The 21,497-nt window shown below is 44.6% G+C and overlaps 1 protein-coding gene and 1 pseudogene across 1 annotated transcript; one reads left to right on the forward strand and one right to left on the reverse strand.

Annotated features, from left to right (window-relative positions):
• Positions 1–1,966: 1,966 nt before the first annotated feature.
• LOC124972391 (magnesium transporter NIPA2-like) lies at positions 1,967–3,048 on the reverse strand (annotated as a pseudogene).
• Positions 3,049–17,478: 14,430 nt separating this feature from the next.
• Positions 17,479–17,661, forward strand: LOC124971663 (embryonic testis differentiation protein homolog B-like). The gene has a single exon (XM_047535324.1). The coding sequence runs from the start codon at positions 17,479–17,481 to the stop codon at positions 17,659–17,661; it is 183 nt and encodes a 60-aa protein (XP_047391280.1).
• The last annotated feature ends 3,836 nt before the right edge of the window (positions 17,662–21,497 follow it).

Raw genomic sequence — 21,497 nt, forward strand, 5'->3', positions numbered from 1 at the left:
CAGTCACTGCTGGGTCCAGTTGCTTTGAAAAGTAAGCCACTGACCATTGCCAGGGGCCAATCTCTTGGGTGAGGACCCCAAGGGCAGTCGTTTTTCTCTGCCATAGAGGTTGAATGCACTTTTTGTGTCGGGCAGTCCAAGAGAGGGTACTAAGGCTAACTGCAGCTTAATCTCATGGAAAGCAGGTTCCTGTTTGGTTCCCTAGCATAGGGTGTCATTTTCTGGCCTCTTGGTGGCCTCATACAGAACTGATACCCAGTAGCCAGCACTATATACCCAGGGATCCAGATCAAACAACATCCAGTCACTCCCAAGAACCCCTGTATTTTTGTCCTGATTTAGGTCTGGGGATGGAGCAGACAGTTTGTTTTCATTTGGGTCTTGAGGACTAATAGCCTGGTGTAATGAGAAACCCAAGATATTTTACTCGTTGCTGGCAAATTTGGGCCTTTTTCAAGAGACTCTGTAACCCATCTCCGAAAGGAGGGTTAGTAGGGTTTTAGTTCTGGCCCTGCAGGCCTCTCAATCTGGGATAGCCAAGAGGAGGTCATCTACATATTGTAGCAGGGCACAATTCAGATGGTCCTCAGGAAAGGCAGTTATTTCCCTGCCTAGTGCCTCCCTGAATAGGGATGGAGAGTTCTTAAAGCCTTGGGGAAGTTGGGTCCAAGTCAGCTGAATCTTTCCAGTCTCTGGGTCCTTCCATTCAAATACCAAGAGGATTTGGCTGATAGGGGCTAATCAGAGATAGAAGGCGGTATCCTTCAAATCCAGGCACATGAACCATTTGGCTTGGGGCAGAATCAAGACAAAGAATGTGTAGGAATTAAGGACCACTAGGGGTAGAAAGAACACCACCTCATTAATTTGGACTGGTTGGCAATCTTTGCTCTTTGGCTTTTGCACCAGCAGTGAGGGTGTATTCCAGGGGTACCAGCACTCAACCGGGATCCCAGAGTCTCTCAGTCCCTGCAGGTGCTTCCTTATCCCAATGTGTGTTTCCCTTGTACGGGGACATTGTCTCATTCTGATGGGCTCTGCTCCCAAATTCAGTTCAACAGCTAATGGGGGTGAATTCTTGGCCAATCCAGGCAGCTTGTTTTCTGCCCAGTCTGAAGGGAATTCTTGAAGCAGGGAGGAAGGATTTTCAGTGGTGGTTGGATTTTGAGCATAGAGTCTCCATTCATCTCCTTGGGGTAACATAACTGCCATCACTATGGTGGGTTCTTTTCCTAGGGTCAGGTAGGTGGGAGAATCAGGGGTGAAGGTGATCTGTGCTCCCAGTTTCGAGAGGAGATTCCTTCCAAGGAGGTGAATCAGGCATTCTGGCAAGTACAGGAAGTTGTGCAACACCAGATGTCCCCTGAGCTTACAAGTGTAGAATTTGCAGAAAGTCTGGCTGCCTGTGAGCCAGTTGCACCTACTATGGTAACCTCATCACAAGGGAATGGGGTGATGGGTCATGTGACCACAGAATGCTCAATGCTTGTATCAACCATGAACACCAACTATCATTTTTTTTATAGGGAAGGTAAATCAGAGGATAATGTATTGGGATAGTTTTGTTCTTGTTTACAATCAAAAAGTCTTATATGATCAGGGATTGATGGGAGTGGGAATGACAAATGTACATTTCAGACCTTTATCACCAATGAAAAAAGAAAGAATTTTTTAGACTTAAAACTTGTCATTAGTGCATTTAGCTTTTGAAGAAAGAATCAAAATGTAAAATACCTCTACAATAATACAACGTTAATAGAAATCAGCTACATACTGAGGTCATTTTAGTAAGCTACCATTGTTTAAATATAAGAAAAGTAACTTCTTGGTTCAAATTATTGAAAACTTAAAAAAGATTGTCTTTAGAGAACATTATTTATAGACAATGCTTTTTCAAACAGATTGTGATATTCAAAATCACTTTATAACATAATTATGGATTAACCTTTAAATCACATCTTTCTTTTTAAAAAGTTGTCAGATTTCCATTTTTCCAGGAGATATTCTCACTAGTGTGTTGTTCAATTCCACAGGATAAGCTTTCTTCCTTATTATTAAGAACTTTGTACACAGTAGAGAGATTGCCATTCATTGCTTTATCATGTTTTTGAAAAGACATGGGCAGACTTGCTAGACTAAAGCTGACGTCTTTAAAGGCATGCAACAAGAATATCCCCACAATGATTGTGAAGAAGCCACTCAGAGTCCCAATGATATCATCAGCAGGCATATCTTGCCACTCCTTAAAAAGAATAGCTGAACAAGTTAAAACTGAGGTTGTAAAGAAAACGTAATATATTGGCATCACGATGGAAGTGTTGAATATGTCCAGGGCCTGGTAGAGGTAATTGATCTGTGTGCTCACACAGACTATGAGGCTCAAGAGCAGAATCCAGGCCAGGGGATGCTGCAGCAAGACTTTCCAGTCAACAGTTCTTTGATGGCGATGCCCAAGCCCTTCACACAGGAGACTGAAAATGCTCCAATTACAGAGCAGATTGTTATGTACACAAGAATATTTGTCAGTCCGTGGTGAGGTTCCACCACAAAGATTATTATCAAGGACTCAATGACCACAAGTGTTGCAAATACCACAAAACTTGGATCACCTAACTTATGTGACATTTAAGGTCTCAGTCTCCTCTTCCTTTGGAGCATGGATGACCATAACTATAGACCCTAGAATGCTTAGCAAACATCCAATTTTCCCATGAAGATTAAGTCTTTCATTTAGAAAGTATGAAGACAGAATGGCACTTACGAGGACGCTGAGAGCTCCCAGTGGCGTCACTAGTGTGGCTGGTGCAAAGGCATATGCAGCAAAGTTGGCCACCTCGCCTGCCCCCATTGACAGTAGTCCAGCCCACCACAACCATTCTTTAAGACATGCATGGCCACCTTGACCTGCTCTCATGGAGCCTTTTCTGGCAAGTCGCAGGTGGCCTTTTTTTTTTTTTCCAAAATTAAACTCCTTCCTATGAAAATGCTGGAGGTCATAGCCAATCCCAAACCAATATAGAAATCATATTTTCCACTCCCTGGGCTCATTTTGTTTGTCACTTAAGCTCCTGTGAATCACATTGGTCACAGAACAGAGAAACTGCTGGTGCTGAGGCAGGGGGGTGCAGTCTTCACATATGTAAGTTTAATATGGTCTCTCTTTTGAAAACCAGGGATGATGTATTCATTCTCATTTCCTCGTAAATACTACCCTTTATTCCCATTTAAAGTTTTAAACTTTACTGGCAGAGTACTTCCAGCCCCAGCTGACATGTGGGCCGCTTGACTTCCCCTCAGTGATTCGGCCCCAGGAACCTTGGCTCACACCCCCACACAAGCCACTCCCTCTGGTGCTTGCGGGGCCACCGTCTCAGTGTCCAGTGGGAAGTGCGAACATCTGGGGCTGCTGCCGTGCAAGCTGTCTCTCCATACCAGCGCTGAGATAAACCTACCCAGGACAACCTCCATTCCTGCTGTGGCAGGGACCCAGGGCCACTGTCGAGGAGAACCTGGGCGCTCCCAACTGTCCTTTTGAATGTGGGCTCTCAGGGACCAAGAATCAAAGAGCCCCGTCTTCCCTATTTTGAGTCCCTTCCAGCCAGGCCAATGAGGCTACTGGTGCCAGGCTCCACATGATATCGGCCTTTGCTATGAAATGGTGGGTATTTCTGAATGGGTTTAACTTTTTACAGTTTGGGCATTCATTTTCCAATAGCTTAGATCCTTATAGTAGGCACATTGGTCCTGCTGTGGTTGGGGGACAGGGTTGACTTTGAGGCATCTGGTTCTTGCGAGGTGGTTCAGGTCATCTGACTGGGTCCAGGCATCTGAGTGATGGCAAAAGGAGGGACGCTTTTTGTCTCATGCATTTGTGTGCCTCTCTCTGTGTAGTTTGATCCTGATTGACGAAGACCTTGTTAGCCGCCTCAAGCAACTGAGAAGTGTTCATACCTGCAAACCCCTCTGACTTGTGGAGTTTCTTCCTCATATCTGGACTGGATTGGGCCATGAGAGCTGTGTGGACCATGCACTGATTCTCTGGGACTTCTGGATCTAAAGGTATGAAAATTTGAAAGGTTTCATGAGCCTTTTGTAAAACTATGAAGGAGTTCTTCTGGCTTCTGGAGTAATGTTTCAGACATGTTAGTGGGCTTCCTCTCACCTGACCCGACTCCTCAGAGGAGGGTGGTTTGGTATCACTCTAGCCAGTTGCATCCCTCTTCAGAGTTGTGGTCCCAGGCCAGGTCCTCCTCTGGGGCTGCCCTCTCTTTCCAGGTTCCAGCATCTACCTCTCCTGCAGGGGCCTGTTCTTGGAGCCCTTTCTGGGCTTCTGTCAGCATGCATCTTCTCTCCTCGGTATTGAAGAGGGTGAGGAGGAGTTGACGGAGGACTCCCCAGCTTGGTTGATGGGTTTGGAAGATTGACTTCAAGAGATTGATGAGTGCGTGGGGCTTTTCTGAGTATGGAGGGTTATGGCGCTTCCAGTTCAGGAGGTCAGTGGTACTGAAGGGCTGGTAGTAGAAAATGGAGCACCTTCTCGAATGGCGCCATCTGCATTGACCTGTGGGGCCCAAGAGCCTCATGCAGGGGCAGCTGTGGGCTTGTGGCTGCTGAGTGAACCTGAGTCATCTCCCTGCAGGTTCCAGACTAGGGTCTTCTTGTGGGGGTGGTGCTGCAGCCAGCGAGACAGATGGCACCAGGGCATCCGACAGTGAGTCCAGTTGACTGGGAGCTGGTGGTGGAGTGGTGGGTATGTAGGGTGGCAGGGGCAGTGGCTCCTCTTTGGGGTCCCCTGGATGATGGGCTTGGTGGGCTTTGGAGTTGCCATGTTTCTGGCTAACAAGACCCTACACTGGCCCTTGGAGCTAATGCAGAACCTCACCCATGGGGTCGTCTGTGCAATTTGGAGCCAGGAATCTATGTAAGGAAACTGACCCTGGTGGCCTGGGGTTTTGGTGACAACATGGTGAACTGCTTTGACGGTGGGGACATGGAGGGTACCTTCCAGAAGCCAATCTGCACCAAAAGTGGACCATTCAAGCTCACAAAGTGTGGTTTCTAGTAGGACATGTGTTTGCAGAAGCAAAACTGTTAAGAGAAACTGGCTCTTTTCACAAGTATTTGATAAATTTCTAACCTTGTGTTTTAAGCCTCCCACAGGGGTGTTTACACTTCAAAGGGAGTAGTCAGACTCCTAAAGACATTCATTTACAATTCAAAAGGTAGGGACTTCTGGTTAATTAAATTTCCTGAAGAAAGGCTGACAGAAAGGGAGGGGAACTGACCCTTTCCCCAGACATTTGCTTCTCAAGATAACATTCTTATAATTTCATTTTCGAAATGGTTCTCATTTTGCCATCTCCTAGCTAGACCCAAACCCCACCTCTCGGAATTCCACCTCTGGGAACCCCTTTCACAGAACCCCTCACTGTGAGTGGAGTAGACACACTCTCCAACCACACCCACCCACTTACTGCCAAGGAGGGAAGCTGAGAATGGGCAACCTGACTAGCTCCACAAAAACAAAAAGAAATTGATAGCCCCTGACTACTACTCTTGTGTGCAATACATATCTCAAGAAAAAACAGAAAGAAATTCAATTGGGAACTGACAACCAACATATAATATTATTGATAATTTTTTTACCTCAATGGAAACAATTCCTTAATTTTCCATCAGGAACCTTTTTTAAAAAAATGTTTATGTGCTGAATCGTTCATAGACATTTGTCCATATATATGTATTTGTCTCACTCATCCCATTTCTAGCATTTCTTGAAGGTAGTTATTTTCTTGACTCTGTCTTTTGAGGACTAGGTTTTTGATTGGTATAAGTTGGTTTTGTTTTATATTGTTTTCTATTTCTCTTAATTTGCTTCCTCTCTTTTGCTTAGCTAACAACGAAATTCTATTATTCTTTCACTCTTCCTTTAATTTTTACTACTACTCTCTCTCATCTTGCCTCACAGTTATTACATCCTACATCTCTTCTGCATTCTCCCTCTTCATCTTTATGACATAGCAAACCCTTTTGCAAACATACTGTGGTGGGCAATTGCTTACCACACCACTTCTTTTTATAGTGCCAATTAACATTATAGATGTCAAAGTATGAACTAAATATTTATTTTAATGCTGCATGTTGTTTACATTGGTGGTTGTTATTATTTGTCTCACCCTAAACTGCGAGGTACTAGAAACCTCAAGGACATTATAAATTCATGGGGCAGAAGCTCTGTCAACTCAGATTCTTTCTGATAAATGTGTAGACCTACAAACAGTATGAAAAAACAAGGGAACAGATCATCCCAATCAAACCATAATACCTCATTAACAGAATTCAATGATATCACATTGGAGGAAATGTCAGAGAAGGAATTTAGAAAGTTCATGATTAAACTAATCTGTGAGGTAAAAGAAAATGTAAGAAGTATAATCAGAGAGAAAATTCAAGAAGTGAAAGGCCACTTCAATAAGGAGTTAGAAATCCTGAAGAAGAATCAATCAGAAATTCTCAAAACAAAGGAATCAACAAACCCAATTAAAACCTCAATGGAAAGAATCACCAGCAGACTAGACCACTTGGAAGATAAAGTTTCAGGCAATGAAAAAATACATATAATTTGAAAATAAAGTTGACCATGCAGAAGAGATGTTAAGAGACCATGAACAGAACTTTCAAGTAATATGGGATCACATGAAAAGCCCAAATATAAGATTTATTGGGATAGATGAAGGCTTGGAAGAACTAAACCAAAGGAATGTACAATATTTTCAATGAAATAATATCAGAAAATTTCCCAAACCATAGGAATGAAATTGAAAATAAAATATAGGAGGTTTACAGGACTCCAAATACACAAAATTACAACAAATCTACACAAGGGCACATTTTTATAAAAATGCCCAGCATATAGAAAAAGGATAAAATTTTAAAGACTGCAAGAGAAAAATGACAGGTTACATTTAAAGGGAAACCAATCTAGAAATCAGCTGACTTCTCAACCCAGAACATAAAAGCTAGGAGGTTTTCAAATATATACCAAGCTCTGAAAGAAGATGGATGCCAACCAAGAATACCATACCCAGCAAAATTAAGCTTCAGTTTTGATGATGAAATAAAAACCTTCCATGATAAATAAAAGTTGAAGAACTTACAATTTGAAAGCCAGGACTACAAAATATACTCAATAAAAGATTTCATGAATAAGAAATAAAGGGCTGGTGTTGTGGCTCAGTGGTAGAGCACTTCCCTAGCATATGTGAGGCACTGGTTCAATTCTCAGCACTACATATACATACATAAATAATGGTCAATTGACAACTAAAAAATAATAATAAAAAGTAAAATTGAAAACCATCTAAAGGTGGAACTATACTAGAAGAACAGTCAATCAATGGAGAAACTAATTCAAATTAAAAACCAGAAACAAATCAAAATGACAGGAAATAAAAATCATTTCTCAGTAGTGACATTGAATATAAATGACCTAAACTTGTCAATCAAAAGACGTAGACTGGCAGATTGGATTTAAACAAGACCCAAAAACATGCTGTCTCTGAGACTCAGCTTATAGGCAAAGACATCCATGGACTGAAGGCGAAAGGATGGGAAAAAACATATCCCTCACATGAATCATGTAAACAAGCAGGCGTTTCTATCCTCATATCAGATAAAGTAGACTTTAAGCCAAAGTTAATCAGAAGGGACAAAGAAGGACATTTCATACTGCTTAAGGGAATTATACATCAGCAAGATATAAAAATCTTAAAATATATGCCCCCCAAAATGGAGCATCTGTGTACCTCAAACAAACCCTTCTCAATTTCAAGAATCAAATAGACCAAAACACAGTAGTACTGGGTGACTTTAACACACCCCTCTCACTACTGGATAGAGCTGTCAAACAAAAATTAAACAAGGAAGCTATAGTACTGGGCTGGGTATGTAGCTCAGTAGTAGAGCTGCTTGCCTAGCATGTTTGAGGCTCTGGGTTTGATACTCAGGACCACATAAAAAAATAAAATAAAAAAGTATTGTGTCCATCTACAATTAAAATATCTTTAGGGCTAGGGAGATAGCTCAGTTGGTAGAGTGCTTACCTTGCAAGCAGAAGGCCCTGGGTTCAATCCCCAGCACCACAAATAAAAAAAAAAATTTAAAAAAGAAGCTACAGTACTGAAATACACAATTAGTAACTTAGACTTCATAGACCTATGTAGAATATTTCATCCATCAATTACTGAATACAATTTCTTCTCAGCAGCATACAGATCATTTTCTAAAACAGACCACATTTTAGGACACAAAGCAACTCTTAGCAGATACAAAAATACCCTACATTCTATCAGATCATAATGGAATGAAATTAGAAGTCAATGATATAATAAAAAATAGAAGCTACTTTTAACACCTGGACACTAAATAATACCCTACTGAATGATCAATGGAAATATAGGATGAAATAAAAAAATTCTTAGAGGTAAATGAGAATAGTGACACACTTATCAAAATTTCTGGGACACTATGAAGGCACTTCTAAGAGGAAAGTTCTTTGCATTGAGCTCATTCATTAAAAGAATAGAAAGTCACCAAATAAATAACAATATTACATCTCAAAGCCCCAGAAGAAGAAGACAGGAAATAATTAAAATCAGAGTTTAAGTTAATAAAACAACAATTTTTTTAAAAAATCAATGAAACAAAAAGTTGGTTTTTTGAAAAAATAAATAAAATTGATAAACCCTTAGTCATTGCTAACCAAGAAAAAAAAAGGAAAAAACTCAAATTTCTAAAACTCCTGATGAAAAGGGAAGTATCAACGTGGGCACAGTCAACAAATATATGAAAAAATGTTCAACATCTATAGCAATTACATAAATGAAAATTAAAACAACACTGAGATTACATCTCATTTCAACCAGAATGGCAGTTATCAAAAATACAAGTAACAATAAATGTTGGCAAGGGTGTGAGGAAAACAGTACAGTCACATTGTTGGTGAGACTGCAAATTAGTGCAACCATCTTGGAAAGTGGTATGGAGTTTCCTCAAAAATCAACGAATGGAACCACCATCTGACCCAGTCATCCCACTCCTTGGTATATACCCAAAGGATTTAAAATCAGCATACTACAGTGATGAAGCCACATCAATGTTTATAGCAGTTCAGTTCACAATGGCTAAACTATGGAACCAACTCATGGGCACCTTCGACAGATGAATGGATAAAGAAAATGTGGTATATATACACAAAGGAATACTACTCTGCCATAAAGAAGAATGACTTTATGACTTTTGCTGGTAAATGGATCTGGACACTACTTTGCTAAGTGAAATAAGCCAATACCCAAAAAAACAAAAGTTTGAAAGTTTTCCCTGTTATGTGAATGCTAACTCACAACAAGGGAGCAGAGGGGAAGAATAGAAGTCCAGTAGATAAGACAAAGGGGAATAAAGGGAAGGGAGGGGTATAGGGATAGAAAAGATAGTGGAATGAATTGAACATAACTCTCCTATGTACATGTATGAATACACCATAGTGAATCTCTATAGCATATATATCCATAAGACTGGAATCCTAATTAGAATAAGATACACTCCATGTTTGTATAAATATGTCAAAATATACTTTACTGTTGTATTAGTGTTCTCTAGAGGAACAGAATCAACAGGAAGTATGATTATAAAAAGGGAATTTATTAGGTTGGCTTACACGACCAGAAGCTGGATAGTACACAAAGGCCGTCTGCAGCTGGAGAGCTGGAAGAACCAGCAGCTGCACGGTTCAAGAGGTGGAAGTGCCAGAACAAGAGGAACAACAGTGCTACCCTAATCCAAGACCAAGGCTTCTGGAAACTATCTGGAGAATCACTGGCAGTCTGCTTTGGAAGAGTGAAGAAGTGAGAGTCCAAAATCCTCAGGCGATGAAAGCAGCAATCAAGAACCGGTTTAAGAAGAGCCAAGCTGCATCTGCATATGCTTCCTGGTTCTTCCAGCTTTTATTCCATTCTATTGGGCGGTGCTACCCATGCTTAGGGAGGGGCTCCACTTCAGTTCACTATCCCACATTCCAATCATTCCTAGACACACACAGTCGTTGACATAGCAGAGGCCTCTAAATCATGGCCATCTCTTAATCCAATCAAGTCAACAATTCAAATTGACCATTACAACTGTCAGGTATAACTAAAAAGAATAAATAAATTTAAAAAAACCAAATAGGCATAAAAGTAAATAATTTAATTGGCCACCAAACTCCTCATGTTCACAATGAAATTACCAAGTGTTTAAAAAACTTTGAAGACAATATTGGAAGAAGACGAATTCAAAATGTAATCACACAAATTAAATGAAACATATTGTCATATTGTTAAAGAGGAAACTTCACTGAAAGGCAACTAACTCCAAACACAATCCTTCCATGTGTTACTTTCCTCTTTTTCAGGTCCAGAATAACAGGAATATGATGTCCGACAAGAAATCTCACAAACGGCCAAGACCAAGATTTAAACAAATCCATGCACGCGGACCATCCCTTCCCAACAATGCTGTAAAATCTAGGTCAAAGCAGGCCCCCTGGTGGCCAAGGACCACTGTGCGCTGCCGGCCACACCAGCTCAGCATCCACACCAGCATCTATCCCAAGTTCAAAACACCGCCTTACGATCACGACTCGGGTGGTGAAAGAGCAACACGTGCACCAACAAAATGATCTGTGAGCCGCGTCCTGCAACAGCTTTAAGCACAACACCGGGCCCAGTTGGCTAAGGCCCGCCCGGTCATCCACACAGAAGCCCACGAGACAAGACGTGGTTAAGGACATTAGCACACATCATCCACTTGTCCATCAAACATCACACCATTAACCACGAATTAGGAAGCAAAATGAACTAAACGTACGGTGACGGTGACTGTTGGAGGGGGCCACCATGGTCCTACATCCATGAGCGGAACCATCTTCGGGACCCAGCTGCACAACCCGCAGCTCAACTGCTCCCCGACCACAGAGCACCCGGGTAGCTGCTCACCAGTGGAGGGCTTGACAGCCAGGCCATGGCCCCGCCCTCCACCAAGGTGATTGGAGGGCCTGAAATGATAGACAGGGAATCTGCGCTCGCCGAAGGCCCACAAGAGGAACCCCACACCTATCTCAAGACCCAGCTGAATAGTTGAAGGCTTTGCACCGATGCACATCCCTCAACGTCCGAAACTACCCCTCAGACCTTGGCCTCGGTTTCCTGTTACTGTTGAGCGGGGAAATCGGGCTCCCCCTGTTAATCCAGGTCCACATCAATCGCACCCCCTTTTGGAGACCAGGCTGTGCCCTGCTCTGAGCTCCATATTTTATTTGTACAAGTAAACACCACCCTCTGCCTCATACAACTGTAAGGAACAAACAGATAAATTAGTATGCTAATAAAAATGACGACCTGTGAAATTAGGGAATTAATGAGTAGCACATGGATGCACAGGCACATCAAATGCATGTCGGAAAAACCAGGCTCATGAGCCCACGCAACACACCAGATGATCAGATGAAGCAACCCCCTCACTCCAGTCCATAAAAGGAGGAGCATCCTGAGACCGGACACCGGGTGCCTGGATCCATCACCTGGTCACTCATCATAAGCCTTCCCAATACAATTTCCACAGTGACCAACCACTGAATCCCTGTCCTTGGACTTTAGCAGAGTGTGGTTTGTCCTGCTTGTGAGGATCATGTACACCCACTCTAAGCTGCTGACACTCCAAGCTGACACTCTGAAACCACTGTCTTTCTGGGCCTTGGCCTAGAATAAGGTTGTGTTCTTTGACAGCTCTCTACCTGATCAATGTCTTCAGCTGGTTTGTGTCTCATCTGGCCACCTACTGTGACTCTTTGACTTTGTATTCATCTCTCTCTCTACCTGTGCTCTTCATTCCACATCCCGTAACTCTGGCCATCCTAAACCTCAGTCTTTCTGCGACCTATTCTTGCATCATTGTGCGAGGTGTGAGGTGTGGCTCTACTGTTATGAGAACTTCAGATTGGAATAAAAGAACTTGTGTTCAGGCTGGGGGGTGTGGCTTAGTGGTAGAGCGCTTACCTAGCACTTGTGAGGCACTGGGTTCCATCCTCAGCACCACATATAAGTAAAATAAAGGTATTGTGTCCATCTACAACTAAAAATGTATATAAAAAAAAAGAACTTGTGTTCACCCAGCTTATGAGTACCAGGTGAGCCACAAGTATTCCATGAACTGCTGATGCTGAAAGTGGCATAGAGCCTGTGAACTTAGGGATAGTCAAGAAACTCTGACATTGGGAAAGACACAAACATGTTTGGTCTACATTATTGGCAGAGCTTGCTCATGATACTCCTGGAGGAAACGGTCCATGAGTTCCTGCTCTTGCCCCTACAGGTATACGGGCATTCTTTGTTCTCAGGTGGGCACGTGGGGAGACATCAGAGCGGGGATGCTGGAGAGGGATGTGGTCTCTGAGATGACCAATACCACATGGTCCTTTCTCTAGGACCACCTACATCTCCTTGTGCTTCACAGATCATTCAGGCTCCATTCACGCTTCGCACTAGGTCAGTGCCCTGGGCTTCTCCCTGTGTGGGAAGAATGAGCAACCTCTGTCAACCTCCTGTGTGCTCTAGCACGTGGTTAGGCGTATGGCCGTAAGAGTGCTCTTTGGATTCACATCCCAGTTCATCCTCACGCTACGCCTGCAGTGAATCTGAGTGTGTGAGTTCTCCAGTCTCCCGTGGTGTCTCCCTTGGAACAATCCAGCAAGCCCCAGTGATACCACTGCCCTGAATGATCTGCCTTCCTCAAAAGTCTCACGTCCCCACACCCCTACTGATAGGACCTGGGCTTCCCTCTCAAGTAAGCTGCTTGTAGTCACAGGTTACCCTCCAGGCGCTTCCTGAGAACCCACACTTGGCACCTGGCATGTCAATCCCCCCACACCGAAGTGTGGAGCAGTGTGGGGGGTTTCCCTGCCCCATCCCGTGTGGATGTGAGAAAAGACTTTCTGTCAGAGGACAGGACAGTGCCGGCTATCAATTAATCACCAAAAAATGTATCTAATCAATAAACACAAGAGCCAATAATCTTTCCAAGTGGAAGGGGATGTGGTGGACTGGGCCATGCTAGATCTGGCCTCCAATGAGATGGAGAAGCCCACCTTCACCTTTATTTATAGTCCCATAGGTAAAGGGACCCTGACCTGAAGGGGCTTCTGTGAGGGACAGGATGGGGTGGAGTTAGGGAAACCATTTGCTCAGAGAATTAGCATTTCCTCAGGGGTGAGCCACTCTGTACAGGGCCACCTTCTCCAGGCTGTCTGGAAGAGTCTCTCATGTCTGCCACTTCCTGGGAGTCAGACCTTGTATCCCATGGCTCAGCCAAACCTGACTCTGCTGAACATGGAGGGCTCCCCAGGGGGCAGGATATAGAGCCCTGTGCTCTGTGTTACTGGGCACCAACACTTGACAGAAAGGCTGCCCATCATTCTATGTCTCCTGAATATGCTGCCTCATGATCTCCCTTTTTCTCACTTGATGATCTATGTCAGGAATACAGACATGAACAGGTAACAGCCAAAGAAATGCCTCTGTACCCAATATCCAGCTAAGGAAATGAAACTTCCAATGGAAGGACTCTACTGGTCCTGGAGTAAGCACTATTTGAGTCTGGACTTTGTTGTTCCCATATCTGTGTGGCTGGCACATAGAAAAGCACAGGCTAAAACCAGAGTTTTTTTCTATCACCTTACGATGCCCCCTGTCCTGTCCATCTGCTGGGTTCCTTCTTGGCCACGCCCCACTGTCAATCAGAGGGTCAGCTCTATGACTTTTGGATCACTTTCAGGCTCTTACATGCTTTGGTGGCCTTGGTATCCCACCCCATGAGTGTTCAGTCCTTTCTCTGTCTTGTCCAAGGTGATGATCACAGCTGTCCCCTCTCAGGGCTGCAGCTGCTTCTCACTTGTTCCACTGAGGTGAGGCCCCGGCTGAAGCCTTTGGTAGGAAAGGCAGTGAGCTGTGCTCTGATCCTTCCACTTGCACGTGGGCCCCACCTTCCTTCCCCCCACCCTGTTAGGCTTCTTACGCAGGGTCTGTTGAACATGGGATGGACACAGGTCAGACTCAGTAAGTGCCCCTTATCTGGGTGGAGTGCAGAAGCTCTTTTCATCTTATTTCTTGCTCTCCTGGGAGCTGCCCTCTTACTCACTTTGGGGAAGGCATCAATGGCGTGCGTCCCCTGCAGTCCCAACACATGGCCTTAAGGAAACTCCCTCCCACTCCAGCCACTACCACTTAAGTCATGATTTGGACTCCTTCCCTCTGACTCCACCAAACTTCCAGGCTGACAAATGAAGCCCCACCCCACCCCACGGCCACTAGTAGCCTGCTTGAAGCCCCCTCCCTAGTAATTTGGAGGTGGAGGTTGTTTCCACAGGTCCAATTGGCCGACCTTCAGCTGCTCCCAGCATGGCCCACCCTTGGCTTCCAATCCCCCACATTCTGCAAGGTTAGTGACCACCTTCTTAAGGGCCAGTGGCCAGAGCTCACCTACCTGTGGCCCTGGAGTGGCACCCAGATGGGTCATGAGTACAGAGCCTGAGAAAGGAAAAATGTCAAACCCCAAGAAATGAAAACCCGGTCTCTGTTGAAATGGTTGCATCAGGGGAAAGCTTTGTTGAGCCACACCATTTTCCTGGGCTTCTCATCGACCTTGAGGAAGTCAGAGGGGTGAGTCACGTGGTGTTTGGGCAGTGGCCAAGTCCACCCTGGGGTTTCTTGGGTCAGTTTCCACAGCCACTGGGCCAGATGCGCATCGCTTCTGTAACTCCCCAGCTGTCTTCCTAGTAAAACGCTCAGCAGGCCTTTGCGGGCCAGGTTGGCTTTCAGGTATTCATCTGCCTTTCGCCTGAGTCTCGGGGTGCTGGTGCTGGAACGGACTTCACGGTGTTCTTTATCCATGATGGCCGGCCTCCACAGATGGCTGCGGACAGAGACACAACAGAGGACCCCTGTCGGCATGACTGGAGTCCAGAATTACCTGTAGGAGACACCCGAGTGGCCCAGAAAACCCTCTATACCTGTGCCTGCACACACACACACCCTTGCACACACACTCTGTCTAAGGGTCTGTTTGAAGGGAACAAATGTCACATATTTGGTCTTCACACATACATGAGTCTATTTCTGGAGTCTTCGTTTTGGTACAATGACACATGGGTCCATTGCTCTTTCCATTTCCAGTGCTATTCAGTGAATTTTGGTATTCGGTATGACAAGCTGCCCTGTCAGACACTCCTGCACATTCTCTCTTCAAAATAATTTTAGACTGTGGCCATCCAGGTTCACACATACTCAAATTCTTCTTGTGATTTCTGATCGGGATTGCACTAAATTCATAGATTAATTCACAGAAGAGTGGACACCATCTCAAGAACGTGACTTCTTTCCAGGACAAAATGTTGTTTTAATACACTATTTTAATATGAATACACGATCAGTGTAACCCCACCTCATGTTCAACCACAAGAATGGGATCCTAGTTAGAATCGGTTATACTCCACCTATGCATAATGGGTCAAAATACAGTCTACTGTCATGCATATCCAAAAAGAACAAGTAAAACCGCAGTTATAAGATTAAATAAATAAATAAATAATTATTTTAGTGCCCACACAGGAGGCTCTTAAAAGTCACATGTGTATTTTCCTCATCATGTTTATAGAAGTTCAATATGTTTGGGACCAATGTCAATAGGATGCTGTTTCTATTACATTGTGTAATCATTGGAAGGCTGTGAGGAGTCTGACCCTTCACAGCCAACATTTCTCATCTAAATGCCCACTGATGTGAATTGTATATTATAACAGCAGTGACTGCACACTCATGACCAAGGCGGTCCAGCGACTGACAAGTGCAGCACTCTAAGTTCCTGATTCGAACTGGAGACCAAATACTGAGCGTTGCCCAGGACCCCTGTTGAGATGTCACGGATGCAGCGAGGCCCTGACACAGAAGGTTTATTGGGAAGTTTCACACAAGCCAGGGAAAAGTTCTGAGACCAAGATAAAAACCCCTTCCCAAGGGAATAGCTCATGCAGACGGTTCCAACTCCTGGGTCTTACCTGCCCCCTTTCATAGCCCCTTCCACTTACCTCCTCATCGTTGAACCAGGAATAGCTCACAGGCAGGAGTGGCCAGCAGGTCGATCCCATCAACCACTGTGGTCTCAAGGTTCCGAGACTCATTGTGCCTCGCCATGACTCCCTTGGGGCTTAACCAATCAGGCTCTGGAACCCAGAGAACACACTGAACCATGGAGACAGGGACCATTTCTTCTCACTCCTAATCACCTCTTCAACAGCTGTCTTCCAGAAAAACCACAGTGATCAGACAGGTAAAGCATCCTGACGTAACTGGATAAAATGGCATCTTTGGGGCCACCACCCACATCATCTGTGTGATGACTCCCAACCGTGCTGGGCACAGGGGAGAGGGCAAGGCACAGTGTATGTTCAAACTGACAGAGTGACTCTCCAAGGAGAAGTGGGCGGGGACCCAGGCCCTAGTTAGGTGCTTCCTCATCTCCAGGCCCACCTATGTGTCACAGGGATGAATCCTTTCATCTCTCCTGGGGGTCAAACACTGAGAACTCCTTGGGCACCCACCTCTGGCCTTGGTACTTTGTCAGATTCAAACCAAGTACTTACTGCTCCAGGCTTTTGGGGGTGAGTCATGGGCAGCTCTCTGACAGGGGGGCTGGAAGTGGGATGCAGGCTTGTGGGGACATGTCTTGAGCTGTTTTGGACTCCCATCTTCTCTGTTGGTGTCCCCTTCTGGGCTCTCAGGACAGATCTGGCTTTGGAAGGGCTCCCTGTCCTCTCCTGGTGGTATCCTCACCCTTGCTCTTTACTCCTCCAGACCTTGAACAGGTTAGTCATACTGAGTTCCTGGCCTCAGATCCCTTCCTTCCTGAGATGTCTGTGGTGGTTTCTCCTTACGCTGTCCTTGGCAGATTCAGAGAGCAAGTCAGACTAGGTCCTGCCTTTGCCAAACTTGGGATCAAGCAGATATAGCCAAGGGAGCTCACAGTTACCATACAGCATGGAGGGTCCATCAGTCAGGCAGTCAAGAAAGGTTCGTGAGAACCCACACATTGAGCAATTGAAACAGGAATTGAAAAGGTGTCAATAGAACAGAAAAGAGATGCTAGGCACAGACCCATTCATATGACAGAATGAAGGAACTGATCAAGTTGGCACTGCAAATCAGATGATGCCCCAAACCCATCTCTTACAACCATTGCTGCCTCTGTGTGTGTGTGTGTGTGTAAGAGAGAGAAAGAGGAGAGGAGACAGTGAGAAAGGGACTTTGGTCCTGTTGATCATGGAGATTTCTTTATCTTTTCTAGGCTTTCTCAGTTGTGCTGTGTTCCTGAAGTCGTGGGTAGAGTCCACCAGTCATGGACAAAGGACATCCCATGGATATCTCCCCACCACCTGAATCAAACATGGTGGAGAAGTCAGACTCACAGTTCAAACCCCGTGGGGCCTCCAATAACATACTGACCTATTTAATCAATAGACAACTGGGGAGGCCCAGAAATGATGTGGATCTGTCCAAGTGGGTGTGGATGCTCACATGAGCTTCCCCACAGTGGAGTGGCCTTTGTTGCCGTGTCATTTTGTCCTGGGACTCCCCTATTCATCTTTATCTGGAACTATAGATATACAAAAAAAGAATTTGAACAGACCTTACCCATGTTTGAGCCAATAATTAATAATTGTGTCTCATCTCCTTTCATTTTCAAGTGTGTCTTCTGACATAGCCTTCTTGTGTTACACTGTACAGGGGGCCACAACCATCTAAACACTCCATTCAGGGGCTCTCACACTGAGAGGAATGCTGAGACTGCTCTGCACATCACATCTCTTCCATCATTCATTTGAAGAATAAGTGTGAAGGCATAGCTTTGTAGGACTGGCCACTCATTGCCGAAGACTCTTCTCCTAAATTATTTGGAGAGACAGTAAACATATTCCCATTTAAAACCTAACTGTTTGCCCCCATGAGAATGAGACAGGGACTGGACAGGAGACAAATTGGTGGATAAATTCTTGGAGATTCATTTTTAATTCATTGCTAAGTCTTTTCTTCCTGTTTTACTGTCACAATGCATGGAATCTCCCTTTCCTTGCCCATGTGCACTAACTGCCCTGTGCCAGCAAAGTTTGTCTGTTGGGAGAGTGAGGAGGAAGCAACTGAAGCTATAGGAGGAGCAGGGGAGCAAGAGAGACACCCCAGAGGAGGAGGGGGAGAAAGCCAGCCCCCTACACTCCATGGCCATCCTAGTGAAGAGAGGATTTAGCATGGTGAGCATCAGGTGGCAACAGGGAGAAATTGCAGGAAGATCCCATTGAGGGAAAGAAGTGAGCAGGTCAGACATAAGTTGTGGATAAGTGATAAAGGCAATAAAGGTGTTGGAGCAGCACTTAGGTATGTAAAGGGCTTCACACTCCACAGCCAGAGCCTCTGGTGGAGGTATGCTCTCAACTCAGTGGGACCTCAGGGCAGTTGGTGCAACTCCTCCACGTCTGGTGGTTGGTTGCACAGTCTCTGTGCATGAGACTAGGGACCTCTTCTTCCACATTTCAGGGTTTCACTCATTGGTTCAGTCCATAAAGAATGGTGCTTCCCTTGTGCCACTTGCTGGGGTTGTAGTCTGTAACACAATTCCAGATCCTAATGGAGTTGGCCTACTGTCACTCCCTCCAAGCGTCCTGATCTATGGAGCAGCTCCTGGGAGAGAAAGGGGCAGTGGAAGCTGTTGCAGCTGCAGGTCCCTGGGAAAGTCCTCTTTCCAGAGCAGCCCCCACACCCTGTGGGAATCACAGAGAAGTCTGATATGAGACATGCATGGCCATGGATTCAGGCACCTCCTATTGGAGTCTCCATTTGGACCAACGTGGAAGCATGTCCCCTTGTGAGCAACAGTAGATTTGGTCAGCCCAGTTAGGTGTGAATCAGTCAGAGCCCTGTTTCCAGATTCCTCCCTGGACAGAGGAAATCACTTGGGCCCCTGGGGAGCCGCAGTTGTGGGGTGAATACGTTCCCCTCACCTTTGTAGATGGCAAAGCCCAGGATGCATTTGCTCTCATAGGCAGGCCCAGCACAGCTGCACGTTAAACCTTTTGCTTCAGAGATACGTTAATTCTAAGGCTCTTTGCCATCAATTGGGAGACAGTTCCCCATTATTTCACCCTCACCAGGGTATCATCCTGGTCTCCCTAAAGAACTCTAGGAGCAGGAGGTGGCAGGTGGGGTTAAATATGTGTACTCTGCAAATGGAACAAAAATAACATGAAAATATGAGCAGATGTCACCAAAATTCTTTGAAGCTCCAGAGATTCCAAATAGCATGTTGGGGATGGGATCTGGATGGCTAATATTAGATATCCTCTGCTCATTTAGGGATAGAAGCCTGAAAAAAAGATAATGATACTGAGCAGAGATTAGCATACTATCAAACTATCACCTATGACTCTGGCCTATTTCCTGTCTCCCCCCCACAGTACTGAGAAGTGAACTCAGGGAAACTCTACCACTCAGCTACATCCCCAGACCTTTTTATTTTTTAGAGACAAGGTCTCACTAATTTGCTAAGACTGGCCTCAAACTTGAGATCCTCTTGCCTCAACCTCCCAAGTCACTGGGATTATAGGATTGTGCCATCATGCCTGAACCTGGTTTGTTTTAAAGAGCCCATTGTGACCTAATTCACACAACATGCAATTCACCCTTTTAGAGTGGACATTGTAATAATATTTAATATAGTCACAGCACTGTTTCCATCACCAACCAATTTTACAATATTTTTCCTCAAAAAAAACCCCAGGGGCTGGGGAGATAGCTCAGTCGGTAGAGTGCTTGCCTTGTAAGCACAAGGCCCTGGGTTCAAACCCCAGCACCCTCAAAAAAAAAAAATAACCCAGGGGGCTGGGGATGTAGCTCAGTTGGTAGAGTGCTTGCCTTGCAAGCACAAGGCCCTGGGTTCAATCCCCAGTACCGCAAAAAAAAAAAAAAAAAAAAAACCAGTTCACATTGCTTATCACTACCTATTTCTCCTGCTCATTTTGTAAATCAATTTTACTATAACATGGCCACATCATTCATTTTCTTGATTTCCATAGCTGCTTTGGCACCACAATGACAAAGGTAAGTAGTTATGACAGAAACTATGTGGTCCCAAAATTAACTTGTCCCCCCTCATGCCACCAGTTGGCATAGTGTCCCTCGTATGTGCTCCTCTTCCTAGGGATTCTCTGGAATGCTGTTCTGGGTGTGGGATTAGGTAAACAAGGGCAGCAGTGACATGTAAGTTGTTACTCCATCCCAGCACACAGCTTCATAGTGGCCATAGGGAATAGTTTTTCCCCTGAGCCTAGTGTGAATCAAAACTGTAGGGAAAGCCTGCAGGAAACAGGGAGGAGAGGCAGCTCAACAGTGACACAGGTTTATTTGGGACAAACGTGCAGAGGGGGCCTAATGGAGTTTGGAACTGTCTTCTGCTTACAGCCTAGGGAAGTTATAGGAGAGTAAGGGGGGTTTGTACTTAGGACGTTGCTAGGGGGCTGTCAGGGAAGGGTCCTTGTGGCTGTCACCTTCATTCTTGTGGTGGCCATTGTGCCATGTCAGAACAAGGTGTTTCTCAGGATCCTATCAGTCATGATAAAAATCCCCTTTCTTTGTGTAATGGTGGAGTATTGTCTGGGGTTTAGGTCAGGCTGGGTCACAGTGACCGTGGGGTGACACTTGTTCTAAGATGAAGAATATGCTTCAAAATGGCCTTACCTAGGTCACATTCTCCCTAACAAAAACTTCATCTTAAGTCACAGACAATTCGTGCCAAGACACATGCTGAAGGACCACTTATGGAGGATTCCAATCCAATACTGTCCCTTAACACAAAGTGAGTATGGAAACTGCCGACTTACAGCCACTAGATCTGTCAGAGAGGCTCATTAGGATCACTTGATGCAACACAAAACAGCAAAACCTCAGGGGAACAGCTGTAGACAACATGATCTTATATTTAGAAGACCCCCAAAACTCTACCAGAACACTTCTAGAGCTATAAATGAATTCAGCAAAGAAGCAGGATATAAGACCAACACTCATAAATTAATTGTAATCCTATACTTCAATGATGAATGAGCTGAAAAAGAAATTAGGAAAACTATCTCTTTCACAATAGTCTTTAAAAAATACCTGGGAATCAATCTAACAAAAGGGGTGAAGGACCTCTACAATGAAAACTATAGACCACTAAAGAAAGAAATCGAAGAAGACCTTAGAAGGTGGAAAGACTTTCCATGTTCTTTGATAGGCAGAATTAATATATTTTTTTATCTTATTTTTTTTGTGGGGTTCTTTTTTTTGTCTTTTTTTTTTGGAACTGGGGGTCAAACCCAGGGCATTGCA

The sequence above is a fragment of the Sciurus carolinensis genome, chromosome X (genome assembly GCF_902686445.1).
Source record: "Sciurus carolinensis chromosome X, mSciCar1.2, whole genome shotgun sequence".
NCBI classification, from domain to species: Eukaryota; Metazoa; Chordata; class Mammalia; order Rodentia; family Sciuridae; genus Sciurus; species Sciurus carolinensis.

Coding starts and splice junctions, on each gene's coding strand:
- LOC124971663 (XM_047535324.1), top strand. CDS start 17,479: ATGGACAAAGGACATCCCATGGATATCTCCCCACCACCTGAATCAAAC.